The sequence below is a fragment of the Natrix helvetica genome, assembly GCF_964273705.1.
Source record: "Natrix helvetica genome assembly, chromosome: 3".
In the NCBI taxonomy this organism is placed as follows: domain Eukaryota; kingdom Metazoa; phylum Chordata; class Lepidosauria; order Squamata; family Natricidae; genus Natrix; species Natrix helvetica.
Genome location: NC_138549.1, coordinates 118,071,313 through 118,086,639, shown reverse-complemented (window position 1 = coordinate 118,086,639; position 15,327 = coordinate 118,071,313). Strand labels below are relative to the sequence as shown.

General features: G+C 42.0%; 1 protein-coding gene across 1 annotated transcript; it reads left to right on the top strand.

Moving 5' to 3' along the window:
• The first annotated feature begins 6,711 nt into the window (after positions 1 to 6,711).
• Positions 6,712 to 10,456, top strand: ARTN (artemin). The gene is made up of 3 exons (XM_081945973.1): positions 6,712 to 6,838; positions 8,149 to 8,293; positions 8,529 to 10,456. Exons 1-3 carry the CDS (start codon positions 6,749 to 6,751, stop codon positions 8,927 to 8,929), a joined length of 636 nt encoding a protein of 211 aa, XP_081802099.1. The 5' UTR covers positions 6,712 to 6,748; the 3' UTR covers positions 8,930 to 10,456.
• The last annotated feature ends 4,871 nt before the right edge of the window (positions 10,457 to 15,327 follow it).

The window sequence follows — 15,327 nt, the reverse complement described above, 5'->3', positions numbered from 1 at the left end:
GGGTGGTCCCGCAGGCCAGATCTAAGTATCTCGTGGGCCAGATCTGGCCCACGGGGCTAAAGGTTAGTCCCCCATGTTCTAGACCATATTGCATATCCAAGAGCCTTCAACCAAGCTCAGAACTGTGATTTTTTTTCAAGACTACCAAGCTAGTGTCTGAGAACTGGTGCTAAGAGTTTGTCAGTGAACCTGTGATACTCTGATAACGATGTTATCTGTTCAGTTGAGTCAGACTCTTGGTGAGTCTGTGGGCCAGGTCTCTCCACTTCTTCCAATCTTGACGATTCCTTGAGTTTTTCTATGCTCTGGCTTTAATGGTGTCCAGCTGTCTTCTTTGGTCTTTCTGTGTTCTTTTTCCTTTTACCACTAATTCTTCCAAGTGTAATTGCTTTCTCCAGTGAATTTCCTCGCATGACATGGCCAAAACAAGTGAGCCAAAATCACAGCTTTGTGATCTTTGCCTTTGTGTGACATGACATGCCTCGTGTTGCAGTACTTGCTTGTTAATCGCCTTTGCTGTCCAAGGAATACGCAAGAGCCTTCTCCATCACCATAACTCAAACAAATCAATAGTCATCCTGTTGCTTTTTTTAAGGTGCAAATTTCACAACCATAGGAAGTTATGGGGAACCCAATGAACTAACCAACTTTTGATTGCCAGGTTGATGTCCTTGCCTTTCCATATTTGTCTCATGTTCATCCTGGCTGTGTTACTTTATATCTCCCCTAAAAGTAGTGATTGCAATAGAAACGAGGACCACTGTTTGTATTCATTTACTGGGTTTTTTTTCCTCTCTCTTCTTGTGAAGATCTTCCTAATCACTCTCTCCTCTTTGGACAAAAAGACTGTCAAGACTGGTGCCTTTAGGGTTGCCCAAGGCAATGAATAGACAAACATATTTCCTGCTACTGTGATCACCCAGCAAGTGTGCAACTTCTGCTTACTTGCACATGTGTTCTTCGTCTGGTGCAGCAGGGCTCAGTGAGGTGAGTATAAGGACCAGAAAGACTATGAGAAAACAAAAGTCCTTCTTTCCCATCTCTCCGAGTCTGCAATTGACTATCCCTGTCATTTAACGCGGAGCCAGTCCTTAATTTACTTGAGCCAAATTTGCGCTGGGTTTTTAGTTCTTTAGTTCAGCATTCATTGTTTCCTGCCGGCTTTCAGGGGGCTCCCCCTCGTTTCCAGTGTAAAAGTGGTCGCCGATACAAGATGCCCAAGCCCTCGGTGCACAGGTGGCGTCAATCGGCGACGTCTGCTCTAAATTCCCTTGGCCCCAGGAGGAAGGGGATGGCGGGCGGCGGGGGGGCTCCTTCCTCATCCTTTCCGTGGATCTCTTTCTCTCTCTCTCTTCGCTGGGACTAACCCGCTCCGCCCCGCTCTGGGGATCAGGTGACAGCTGAGCCTGGAATTTGACACCGGACTCAGCTCGGCGCTGAGATGGAGCCGGTCCTTTTCTCCCTCCCAGAGGCCGCCTGGACTGGAGTTCTGCCGGTCACGAGTCCGAGTCCCGCAGGCTGGGCGCCCCCCTGGCTGCGCGGGTTGAGCTGCGCGGGCCGGCGTGGATGGGAGTCTGTGGATCGGGGCCTGCCCTGCCGCTTCTGTCCGGGACCTCAGCCTCTATAACCCGAACTTTCCCCACAGGAGGGCGCTGAGCGCGCCGGGCACCTCCTGGCCATGCTGGCGACGTGAAGGTCGGGTATTTAGTGGAACGATCCCATGGCCCCCGGGGCCGGCTGAACTGCCGGGGAGCTGCCGTCGCCGGGAGGTAAGGGAAAGAGCGGGCCAGCGGTGAGTCCCTCGTGGGAAAACATGTTGCGGGGAGAGGGGGGGGGGCTGCGCGTCTGCCCCTATTCTGGGCTCCGTCCCAAATCGGGGAGACGAGAAATCTCTGTCCGCTTGAAAGAGTTACGGGTCCCCCCCCCCCCTCCGTAGCTTTTTCTGGCGAGGGCATCTCTCTAACCTGGCCCCGCGGCGACTGTATCTCTCCGGTACAGGGAGCGAATTCGATGCCCTGGAAGGGCCGGTACCCAGAAGGAGGCGCTTCACGGCCCGGATTCTCGGAGCATGGTCCCCGGAGAGCCGCGCGCAGCAGAAGGCGCCCGATCTGTCGAGACGGAGCGCACGGTGAGTGGGGCGGGCTTGGGAAAGCGTGTGAGCGCCTTGCAAACCGGAGGGAGGGAGGGAGGGGGTGTTGGGGGAGGAGAGATCGGGGCAAATGAGGGTGGCGGGCGAATGTATTTGTGTAAGCAAATCTACTTTGGAAGATCTTAGGGGGTAGGGAGGAGCAACGTTGTTGCCTCCCACAGATCTGGGCTTAAAAGCGCATTTATTCTCCAGAGAGTGGCTCAGAACCCCTGCTCACTCTCCCGGTTGCCTCGATCCCAGCCTTCTTGCTCCGATCCGGTCTGCCTCGTGGCTTCCAAAAGTCCTAGTTGTCCAGGCAGGGAAGCAGGGAATCAACGGTGGGGAGTGGGGAGGTCTGGTGGGTGGGTGGAAAGAGGTGCAATCTGTGTGAAAAAAGGTTCGCGATCGTTTTCCTTGATCCCAACTGATGGTTGGCCTTTTCCTTTCCTGATGCCCAGGAATCTGCTCAACAGTCCTCTCTATTACTAGGACTTCTTTGGTTGAGGCTTTCAGCCCAGATCAATCAAGCTGGACGATATCTCATTTGTCCTTTGGGCTCTACTAAGATCCAAAAGAGAGTCTGGAAGTTCCACACATTTTATTGATGCTGGTGTTCTTTAAGAACCAAGAGTGCAATTCATAAATACTTCTTCTGAAACGTTTACTTCTGAGTAAATGTGCCAGGGATTGCACTGTATCTGTGCAATCCCTTTATCCAATTCCCACCATCACTGGAGTAAGCTGGCTCACTTTTCCTTTCCTAATACTTATTTTAGAGGCACCTCTCTGCTGATTATTTGCAGTTGAGGGGAATGTGGGAATTGCAACATAAGGTTGCAATTTTTGATGCAGTTCCTGCCTGTCTAAGTTACTCACGTTTGCTGCAACTGTGGCGGGATTTATAAAAGGTTGGGCTGCTCCATCTACACTTGTCTCTAGATTGGTGTCTCTAATTTTATGACATTGTCTTGTGTTTCTAGCCACTAGAGATATTGCATACGGTATATTATATATCACTGATGCTTTCTAAAGGTGAGCAGGTTGTGCTAGATGGTGAATACATTGGCAATCTACCAGATTAAAAAAAATATTTGTTGCCAACATCCTTTTGTTTTGGAAAGTAAACATCAAATGAGCTTCCTTCAACAATTTGGCAACAGGCCGCCTTAATGTGAACACTTGTTCTGGTATTTCTAGGCATACAACAGGATAATATTTTTCTTTTGCTCTAGTACATCAAAATCCAAGTGGAACTTGAGGCATCCTATTGGTAAACTGCTTTGAAGTCACTCAGAAATAGCCATTCAGACTGCAGTTGACAAGTATGTTCTTTATTATCCATTGTTTGACCTGTTTGTTGAATTGCCTGTGGGGGAAAAAAGGTTTTGGGTGCGTGCACTGTTTGATTTTTACAAAACCCGCTCTAAACATTTCTCATTTATGAATACAGTGAAATAACCAGTTAATGACACAAATTACAGTGACGGAACAGGAGCGCTCTGACATTGACTCTGCATGTGTTAGCATGTTAAGTGTCAACTTTTAGGAATGAACCTAAGGGATTATTTAGGTTTTTCCAGTCAGGTTTGCAGCAAACTCTTCAATGAATAGGCCCAGCTATTTCTGCATGTTGCTTTTCTCTCATATCTCCTCTGGTTCCAACTTTTTTTTGTCAATTCAGTTTCAGATCTTGGATACTTGCCATAATGCAGATAAGTGAAATTAAGGCCTAGCAGCTTTGCCATAACACTAGAAGAAGGTACAGCTTTCCCACTCAAAGAAAAGGAAAAGTGTCATTATCCAAAACATCTGAACTTATTGCTGGAAGCTGATGACTTCTGTATCGATTTGCAAGATGTGGAAGCAGATGTCAGCAAAGTATTCATTTTTGTGTGGCTGGGATTGAAAAGAACAAAACTTTTTTTTATCATTTCTGAATGGCAGATAAAAGACATCTGATTGTGGCCCTACATGAAAGCTGAAAGAGGAAAAATTAAATGGACCCTATTTACTGGGTGTTTCTGAAAATATGTTACTTTCCTTGCATAGTCCCTGGCAGATTCCAAGAAAGACCAAAACAATTTAGAAAGGGTAGAAGTGTTGTTCTTCAGAAAGTGGCCTTATCTGTCTTCTTCTTGTGCCATATCCGTCATCGGATGTTGGCGATCATGTTGGCGATCCTATTTTTATCAACAGCCTGAAAAGTACTATTGAGTTTTGTCCAAATCAGTCCCTTAGATTTTGAAGCCATGATATTCTTCTTCTGCCTGGACTTCATTTGCCTTCAATCTTTCCTTGGAGGATTAAGTGAAGTATGCCATATTTTTCCGGGTGTTGCATCACATGTCTAAAATTTTAACTGCCGCTTTTTTATGGTTTTGATTATTTCCCTTGGCTTTCCCAGGTGGCTTATCACCTCCTCATTTCTGATTTTGTCAAGCCAACTTATAGCTGCCTGTAAATTCACATTTCAAATGCCTCTAGTCTCTTCAAGTGACTTTCTGTCAGAGACCAACTCTCTACTCTGTAGAGCAGGATAGAAAAGATATAACATCTGACAAGCCTGATTTTCAACCTTCGGCTTGTGTCGTGACTGCAGGAGACCTTTTTCATTTTGAAGAACGTTGTTCGAGCTTTCTTTATCCTTGTTTTTACTTCAGTGATCATATTCCAGCTTTATCTGTAGGTCTCCTCAAAATATATATATATATATAAAGACATTCCAAGCCGTTAATGTGTCTCTGCAATAAAAGAGAATATATGTAGTTCAGGGTTGAACTGTTGGGTTCTTGATGCTCTCTGAAGGAATTTGGAATCCTCTATATTCTTTTCTGAAAAGTCAGGTCCAGGAACTCTGTCAATCCTTGGGAAATAGTGAGAAGGAACTCTTCCTGTGTGGGCAAAGAAAGCGGTAGGGGGGAAAAACTGGTTATGTGTTGCCACCTTGTGGGAGAAAAATACAAACCTTCTACAAACTCAAAATAGGATCCCAAATATCTGATCCCATACTCCCAAAAGTCTCAGCCAGAATACCATTGGTGAGGAATCTTGGGAGTGATTGTTCAGGAGGCTTCCTAGCCCTACATTGTAAAAAGAAAAGAAAGAAATCTTGTCCAGAGATGGGGCACATCTCTGCTTGCCCAAGATGTCTAAAATTAAACCAGGATGTGGCACAAAGGTTTAGCATTTTTTTCGTTAGTTCCAGCTACTACTCAAGACTCTTTGTGAACTCTCCATCTCTCCATTCAGTTGTCCAAAGAGTTGCTCTTTGTAATTGCAGGTCAGAAGATGGTGTGAGGGCAGGAGGATTCCACCTAGGTTTCTGGTGCTTCATTCAACATGGCAGTGCCAGTAGCGTGATTCATTTTTAATAGGCAGCTGGAAAGGGTCTGAAAGAAACAGTGCAAACATAGAAAAATATCCATGAGTATTGAGTGGGTAAAAATAGCTGACAGTAAAAACTAAAAGATTAGATTACAATACAGTTATACACAAAAGTGTGTTGAATGGTGATGAATCAGATGTATTTCTTTGATTGGCACATTTTTGTATGTAATCATATTTATCCCATTTCTGTATGCCCATTGTGGGATAAAAAAATAGATCTCTGCTCTGAAGAGCTTAAAACAATTAAATTGCTTAAAGATATTCCTATGAGTTCAAGGTTCGCACCAGACTTGGCTTTTGAAAAATAGGTGATCCAAGGCCTACTTTGGTGGAGTATCAGGAGTTTTAATGAATGAAATGAATTATTTAAATATTTGCAGGTCTTGGGCCCCCCATTTTGCCCTAAAAAAATCCCAAAATGAAAAAGGTCACCTACTTTGGGCATTCTGAGGGTGATAAAAGGAACCACTGGTGATGTTGCTCCAAGAAACCCATTCTTTGCACCCTTAGTTTACAATCCAAAATTCTTGCAGATGAAAGGTAGATAGAATTGTTTTTTAAGGAAAGTGGACTGCTGAGATCATCCACACCACAATAGTTCCCCATGTGGAAAATTTTAATCTAAGACTTTTCTATGAGCATATTCAGCACCAAGTCTAGGTGAAGCACTTTTAAATATATAAATATTAATGGGTATTCTGTCGTGAGTGTAAACCTGACAGATACTTAAGAGGTTACTGTTCTCCAATACAGGGAAGTTCTACGATTATTTCATGAAATATTATTGGATGCAGTTGGGAATAACATAATACAATGAACGATAATGTTTGTATTCTTTGGGTGTTGCTATTCTTAGTTAATGTTAGATTTGCTTTTTAAAAATTTACTGGCAGTTACAGATACATTGGGATAGAACCATGGAAATATCCATGTAACATTCTATTAATGTAGCAGACTGATTGCAAGAAGATTAAATTTTTAAAAATGCAATCTATACCTTTGCCAGGCCAGTTACAAAGAAACAAGGTATCTAATTAGGAGCTTCTTCAGCACTTTTATTTGATTGAATTTGACACTTATTGAAAGAAATTTGTAGTCCAGGAAGGACTTCTCATAGAGGTACAACAAGCAGGGGCCATAACTGGACCAAAAGCTTGCAAGAATGAAAACTGGTCTTCCCATTCAGAGAAATGGAATTGGGTTCCTGAGCTGTGTCTTTGTATTTTAGGTAGGATGGAGTGGAGAGTTGACCAGTCAAGGCACAGATTAGACAGAACTCCTTCATCCCGCAAGAATTTGCCTGTCCAACAAGCACGACTCAGGGTGAGTTAGTCAATGCCAAGGAATTTCTTGACATCAGGGCATTAGTTCCAGAAACAGTGGAAAGTTACAGAGGCTTTGTTTATGAAAGATGTCAATTCAATTTATGAGAGGGAAGAGTTTCTACCTTCTTTTACTTTTGTTTTCAATATATGGGGCTGGCTGTTTTGGTTTCTTTGGTCCATTTCTGGCAGGCAAAGCTCTGAATTTCACACTTGAAGTGGTCGTTTTTAATATGAATATCATTTCCATACAGTCCAAAATATACGGTCTGTCACATATTGATTTGTGTGATGAATTCAGATGGACCTCTACATTTGTGTGATGAATTTGCGTGATTTCTCACGATATGCTTGAAGTGAAAAAGATTCCTTTTCATTCTGATATTTACCTATGATCATTTGACACATATGTTATACCATGGAAGGACTGTATTTACTGCATTTCAGTTCTATACTTCCATAATCATAAGATTCTCAACAATGTAACAAACATAAAGCATCCATGGTAAGAAATAAAATATTCATGGTGCAAAAGATTAAAATTCAAAGACAACCAACAAGGCAGGCTATAAACGGAACAACACACAAAAAGCACATTCAAAATATGTTATCTTAACTAAGTTAAAAAAAAAAAAAGCTCCAGAAGAGTTTTGTCTTAACTTGATTCTGTAATGCCATCAATATTAGAGCAAGTCAAACTTAAAAGGAAAGTTTGTTCCATAGCATGGGGGCTATGATGGATTACTAAGGCCATCACCCAACTTCACTTAAGTAGGAGATCACAAGCAATTTCTCCTGGGGTGTGCATGTCATGGTTTTATTTTAGCTGGAGGAGATGGTTCAAAGGTATCTTAGTTCCAAGCCATCTATAGTTTATTGATCAAAACCAGGATTTCAGATTGCACCTGAAAACCTTTTGTGAGCCAATGCAAGGGCTTGCACCCAAGATACTATATCTTCCTGACAACTAGTGCCAAATAAGAAACAAGCTGCAGCATTTTGTACCAACTGCATTTAAAGTGGTCTTTAAAGGTAACCCTTTGTAGAGTGCACTTGCAGTAGTCCAGCTGGGCAGTGATCACAGTATGAATTATTGTTGCAAGACCTTCCCAATTCATGTAGGGCCATTACTGATGCACCAGTGGAGTTGGGCAAAGGCCGTGCTGACCACAGCTGCCATGTGATGTCATGTGGCAGGATCATCATTTGTAAAATAGCCCTGCATTTAGCAAATCTTGCTTTCTTATCTTCCACTTTATTTGTATCCTAATTAGCATATTTACTGTTATATATCCGCCTGTCTTATCTTAGGAGCCGGGTTTGTGGAGTACCTTAACTATACTATCACTGATTGCTGGGACACTCATGGCAAGTTCGGGAAGCCTGGTCAGCTCTGCCTCTACACAACGAAGCCGCATTGAACCACCATCTCTGACTGCATGGAACCCGCAGAGTGGTAGGGACCTGGTATTTTTCCAGGGAAAGTGGCTTGGGGAGGAGGGTGCTTCATTTGAATTCTTGATCCAAGTCAATTGGATTTTTGAGATTTCCTTTCTCCCAGATGGTCATTTGGGTTGAGGAATGTATTTTCTTCAAGATTTATGCCCTTTTTCATCTTAGGAACACTCATGCTGTATTATTCTTTTCTCCTTGGGAGGAAGAATTAAGACCCCTCTCCCTTTTTCTTCCAGTGAAAAACATAAGCATTCATGACCTGAACTTATCAGGATTTCTCAGGTCTGAGCGTTCCCGACCACGTTCAAGATTTGCCAGGAGAAACTCCAGAATGCCTGCAAATGGTCGTTGTCGCTTACATAGCCTTCCAATCAAAGTGCAGGATCTGGGGCTTGGCTATGAAACGGATGAGTTTGTTTTGTTCAAGTATTGCAGTGGGACATGTGACCGCACTAACTATGACGAAGTCATGAATTATATCATGCGGCAAGGTGTTATTGGGGCCAAGTATAAGAATTCTGTTTCTCAAGTTTGCTGCCGACCTATCAAGTTTGAGAACTTCTCTTTCTTGGATGTGTACAATGTCTGGCAAAGTGTGTATGAAGGTTCAGCAGCTGAATGTGATTGTGTGGGCTAAATATACTATCTGTTCAGAACTCCCGGGGTTTATGAATTGACAGATCCTTGTTCATGCTACAGAGAGATCATAAAAGATAGATATAAGAGATCATAGACAGCCAATTTGGCCTAGTGATTAAGGCATCAGGCTAGAAAGTGGGGAATGGTGAATTCACATCCCACCTTAACCATGAAAGCCAGCTGGGTGACTTTGGGGCCAGTCACTCTCTCTTAGCCCAACTCACCTTACAGGGTTGTTGTTGTGGGGAAAATAGAAGGAAAGTGTGTTCACTGCCTATTTGTAAAAATGATAAAGGCGGGATACAAATAAATAAAATAAAAATAAGCCTGCTCTGCAGCCGGTAAGTGGCAGCAGGAGGAAAAATAAACTTCACACTAGTGCTTTCCAGTCCAGATGTGAGGAATGAATGGACAATTAACAGGAGTGAAGCATAGTATTGTTGGCTTAACTATATCTTGGCCTTCTTTAAAGAGCATTCACCTCTCATCAGTGATGTTAGTTATACAGTCATGTGAAAAAGAAAGCACACCCTCTTTGAGTTCTATGATTTTACGTATGGGGACATAGTAAAAATAATCTGGTCTTTAGCAATTTTTAAAGAGAGGTAAATACAACTTCAGATGAACAACACATGACATATTATACCATGTCATCATTTCTTTTTACAAAAAGCCAAAATGGAGAAGCCATGTGTAAAAAACTAAGCACACCTTATGATTCAATATCTTAGCAGCAATAACTTGTTCATTAATCATTTTCTGTATGATTTTATCAGCCTCTCATATTGTTATGGAGGAAGTTTGGCCTGCTCTTCTTTACAACATTGTTTGAGTTCATTGAGGTTTGTGAGCATTTCTTTACGCACAGCTCTCTTGAGATCCTGACACAGCATTTAATTGGGTTGATGTCTGTCCTTTGATTGGGCCATTGCAACACCTTGATTCCTTTTTTTTAGTCATTCTATTGCAGATTTGTTGGTGTGTTTGGGATCGTTGTCCAGTTACGTGGCCCAAGGTCGGCCAAGTTTTAACTGTTGGACAGATGGCCTCACATTTGATTCTAGAATACTTTGGTAGACAGAGGAGTTCATAGTTGATTCAATAATTACAAGGTACCCAGTCCTGTGGTTGCAAAACAAGCCCAAATCATCACCTCATGCTTGATGGTTAGTATTAGAGGTTTGTGCTGATATACTGTTTGGTTTTCACCAAATGTGGCACTGTGCATTACGGCCAAACATCTCCAGATTGGTCTCATATATCCAAAGGATAGTGTTCCAGATGTTTTGTGATTTGTTCCAGTGATGTGCAGTGAGGTTTATGGCTGGTGAGGCTGGTGACGTCATCAAACCGCGTGGTTGCTCTGATCGCACGGCGCAGCCCCACCGGAGACGTTTCTCTTCTCAGAAATGTAGCAAAAAGGGACAGGCAGGCTGCCACAGCTCCACTGAGAAGACATTTCTGAGAAGAGAAACTTCTTTCTCCTCCTTCCCCCACCCACTCCCTTTTAGCACTGATGATGTTACCTAGGCATTTTTTGCATCGGGCGAGCCCGGGATCCTTGCAAGGGGAATGGGATGTGTGCAGGAGGCTCCTCAGCACTAGCCTCAGATCAGCGCGAGCCACGGTCCCCTTCCCCTGCACACGTGGTCCCATTCCCCTCCTTCCTGAGCCAACATGAAGGGGACCGCGGCTGCGCTGATCTGAGGCTGGTGCTGAGGAGCCTCCTGCACACGTGGTTCCATTCCCCTTGCAACGATCCCGGGCTCACCCAATGCAAAAAATGGCAAGATCGGAGCACCTGGGGCTGCTGCTGCAATGTCCAGGGAGGCTAAACCAAGCCGCGCGCCTCTCCCAACCACTTTCGCGGCTTCCCGGAGTAATTTTTATTTCATTTTCATGATGAGAGCAGTGAGGCTCTGCCTCCCCTGCCTCCCCTGACTGCACGTCACTGATTTGTTCAGATGCAACTTTGCAAACCTAAGCCATGCTGCCATGTTCTTTTTAGAGACAAGAGTCTTTATCCTGGCAACCCTTTCAGACAAACCATACTTGCTTAGGCTTTTTCTAATTGTCATGGAATTTAACTTTTAACATGCTAACTGAGGCTTGTAAAGTCTGAGATGTAACTCTTAAGATTTTTTGCAATTTCTCTGGGCATTGCACAGTCTGACCTTAGGGTGAATTTGCTGGGACAGCCACTTCTGAGAAGATTGGCAATTGTCTTGGAATATTTTCCGCTTGGGAATAATCACCCTCATTATAGAATGGTGGATTTTAAATTGTCTAGAAATGGCCTTATAACTCTTCCCAGGTTGATGGAGAGCAACAGTTGCTTCTCTAAGCTCATTGCTGATGTCTTTCCTTTTTGGCATTCTATTAACACAAACCTCAGTACTGGAGACCAGCAAATTCCTAAACCTTTGCCTTTTATAGAAGTAGCCACACTTGCTGATGGCCAATTGATCAAGGGCACTTGATTAGCAGCACCTGGCTGCTATTTAGCCTCTTCATACCTCTTGAAGCAGTAAGAGCACATGGATTCTCCATTTTCTAAAATACATGATGACATGGTATATAATATGTCATGTATTGTTGTTCATCTAAGGTTGTGTTTACCTACTTTCTAAGGATCAGATGATTTTTACTATGTCCTTATATGTAATAACAATATAGGGTGTATTTTCTTTTTTGCATGAATCCAGAATGGACATTTCTCCTTTAAAGATTGGTCTGTCGACAGTGTTGTGAATCTTCTTACCTATCAAGCCTTTTGTCCCACTGAAGAAAAAGCATTGGAAATTCTCACACCTTATTCAAGAGATAGGGGTGTGGCATTTAGCTCGAGATACTTGTAATACAACTGATCTTTTTCCAGGTAGTTGAAAGAAGGCTGTTCACTAGGTCATGTCATCTTCTGCAATTCTCTCCCCAGTTTTTATTTGGGCCCACCATCTGCCTTTTTTTTAGAAACATGTTCTGACTGCATCTAGGTAAGAGCAATTGTGAATAAGCATGAAGGACAATTTTGCAAGCCTATTTAGTGCCCTGAACATTCAGTAGTCGCTCCAACCTTGTGACCTGTGCTAGAATAATCAGTGCATTATCTGAGGATTGAATAACATTGTGGTTTGCTTGGGAGAAGTTTGATGATTACAACCATCAGCCTCATCCAAAAGTTTTTCAGGTGAGAGCCTATCTTAGCAGAACAGGGTAATGGATGTACAAAAGGCCAAATTTGATGTGTTTCTCAGAGCTACCAGATCTGGGTTAAGGAAGGTTAATACCATCAAGTAGTTATCAGGATTTTTGCAAGTCGGATGTGGAAGCAGTCAAGGCCTCTGCAAGTAGAAATGGGGCTTGGTATAAAATCAGTGTTGGCAGTGGCATATTGGTGTGCAACATGCACAGACACACTAGCAATGGTTTGGAGTTTGACTACTGCACTTACCAGACTGGCAATGGAAGCAGCAATGGTTTTCAGTTCTGGTTCAACCATTATTTAGTACCAGCAGAGTGGAAACCCACCTGCCTTAGAAGTGATATTTTCTAAACCTATTTAGAAAGTTTAAATTTTCTCATCCAACTTATTTATTCTATAAGTTATTTATTTATTTGTACCCCACTCATTCCCTGGTGGCAACCTATTTATGAAGCTGACAGCGGGTCTGGTATACATTAGAAACTGATGCTATGCCCTGGCCTAGGATCAGCAGTTACTATTCCCCCTACCCCACCTCCCACTTTCCCCACTTGGCCTTAACAAGGGCATTTCCTATTCCTCCTTTCCTGATTTTGTATTCTTTGTCCTCTATTTGCATTGGGATAAACTCTATTTTTGTACAACAACAACTTCCTGTAGCAATAAAGCCTGCGAAAGCAATGCAAACTTGACTTACGTGTATGCTTATATGAGAGGGAACTAAAGAACAACAAGAAATGCCAATTATTAAATATAGTTCTACAATTTACATGAGTCAAATTTTGCTTAAGGTTTCAAATAAGGCATCATAAAACATCAAATACTGAAAAAGCAGCTCGAGATATCTTTGCTTCTCTGAAATGTTTAAAATGCACTATTTCTACATTTTAATAGTGTACTAGCTTCATGTCCCCCAATTTCTAGATCTGACTATAACACCTACTGTATCCAATCACTATTTTGGCTAGATGAAAGATATTGTAGTTAAACATACTTGGAAAATAAAGTGTGAAAATGTAACTTTTTCTCCTCATCTATGAGGGAAAGATGAAAAGGCTCACTTTAGACCAGGGCTGTCAAACTCCTGGCCCATGGGCCAGATGCATCACACGCTGGCCACACCCGGTTTAACGAAGGGGGAAAAACATCCCAATACGTCGTATGATGGCGCCATGATGACATGAGTTTGATACCCCACCCTGCTTTAGACTGCACCAATCTTGCCAAAAATGCTGCAGGGATGAGCCCAGGCAGTCACCAGAAATCAATGTTGGCTCAAAGGAACCCATACTCCTGCAAAAGGTGGCATACAATAAACATTTGTACACATTTTCCTTTTCTTCCTACACTTTTTCAGAATACTTTTAAAGAGCGCAATTTTAATTAACATTCCTTCATTTTTCAGATTTAAAAGATTTCCCTTCTTGGCTAGAGGTAGGCTGGTCAGAAGAGAGCAATAAGGGAGTTTTTTTTCCTTCTGGGATCCTTCATCACCACATCAGTGCTTTAAATTTGGCCATGTGATTACTGGTTAAAAGTCAATACTATTAGCCTAATATCCCAAATATTCAGGGAGACAGCTATATTAGTTTGCAACAGCCAAAAAACCATTTTGGGTACTCAGAAAACTTAATACATTTATTAGGCATACTGTACCATATCAGAGTTGAAAAAAATCCAGATAGCTGCTAGATGACATTTTCTGTATTACTCTGTGGTGACATAGTGGTTGTCGAAATCCTGAAAGCCTAGAAATGCCAGCCTTATAATTATGGCTTAACTTCCGTGGTATTCTGGCAGCTGCCTAATTTCCTTGTTAAACCTGAAGCCTTTGTGATCAGGTCTCATGCAACTGATTTTTAATTAAACACACAATGTATATTTATAATTCATAAATAATCAAGGGACTGATGTGCAGCTTCATAGAGAAAAGTCAGTGATGCTGCCAGTTGAAGGTTTATTCACACCTTTTACCATGTCATTGGCTAGCTTGGCAATATAGCTGCATGTAGCTTAAACATCATTTATATTTGAAACTATTGTGCAGCAAAGTTGTACCATCTACTTTTACATATAGTAGATGTTCATCCTAATAGCTATCTGCCAAATCAGGTGTTAAAGTAAATGCCATCCCTTATGCCCACACACATAAAATACCTTGTTTGGTTTAACCAATTGGTTAGAGCAGGGGTGTCCAAACTTGGGAACTTTAAGAGTTGTGGACTTCAACTTGGCTGGCTGGGGAATTCTGGGAGTTGAAGTCCACAAGTCTTAAAGTTCCCAAGTTTGGACACCCCTGGGTTAGAGTATGCTTTACATGTTTAAAAGTTGTTATAAAAACTGAAATAATAATCATAATAACTTTTTTCCTGTATCTGTATAACTGGTCCTTGACTTACAACAATTGGGACCAGAATTTCCATTGCTAAGCAAGGCAATGGTTAAGTGAGCTGTGACTGATTTTTTTCCCATGGTTGTTAAATAAATCACTGCAGTTGTTAAGTGAATCCTGCAGTAATCAAGCAAATCCACCTTCTCCCATTGACTTTATCGGAAGCCAGCTTGGGAGGTCACAACTGGCAATCACATAAAACCCCAGAAGCTGCAACCATTGTAAATACATGCCAGGTGCTAAACACTCAAATTTTGCCATTGTGACTATGGGGATGTGACTGGGGATGCTGGATTGGTCAAAAATGTGAAGATTGGTTGTACATCACTTTTTTTCTGTGCCATAGTAACATTGAATGATTGTTAAATGAATGGTTATAAGTCAAGGACTACCTGTAATTATACTTACATATATTATATTTATAATCTCTACAATGACCTACCCCTTAAAAGAACCAAATCAAGTCATCACTGCAAAATTCTGTCATATTATCTGACCAATGCTATACAATAATTTCACTCCCAGAATACACATTAATCACACCCTGCAACAAGAAATGTACTTATACTTTTTTATTATAGTATTATTTTTCCATGCTCTCTGAAATAATGAAAAAAAAAAATCCAGAACAATTCCATTGGTTTATAGAGAGGTGGTTTTATTTGCGGATGAATATAGTACAAGGAGAAATGAGGTCCTTGTGCCCTCTATATAAATTAAAGATAGGGAACGAAAAGAAATTGTGTCCCTTTACATTTCCTCTTTCTTCCTTTTCCATTATAAAATAAAATAAAAACATGAG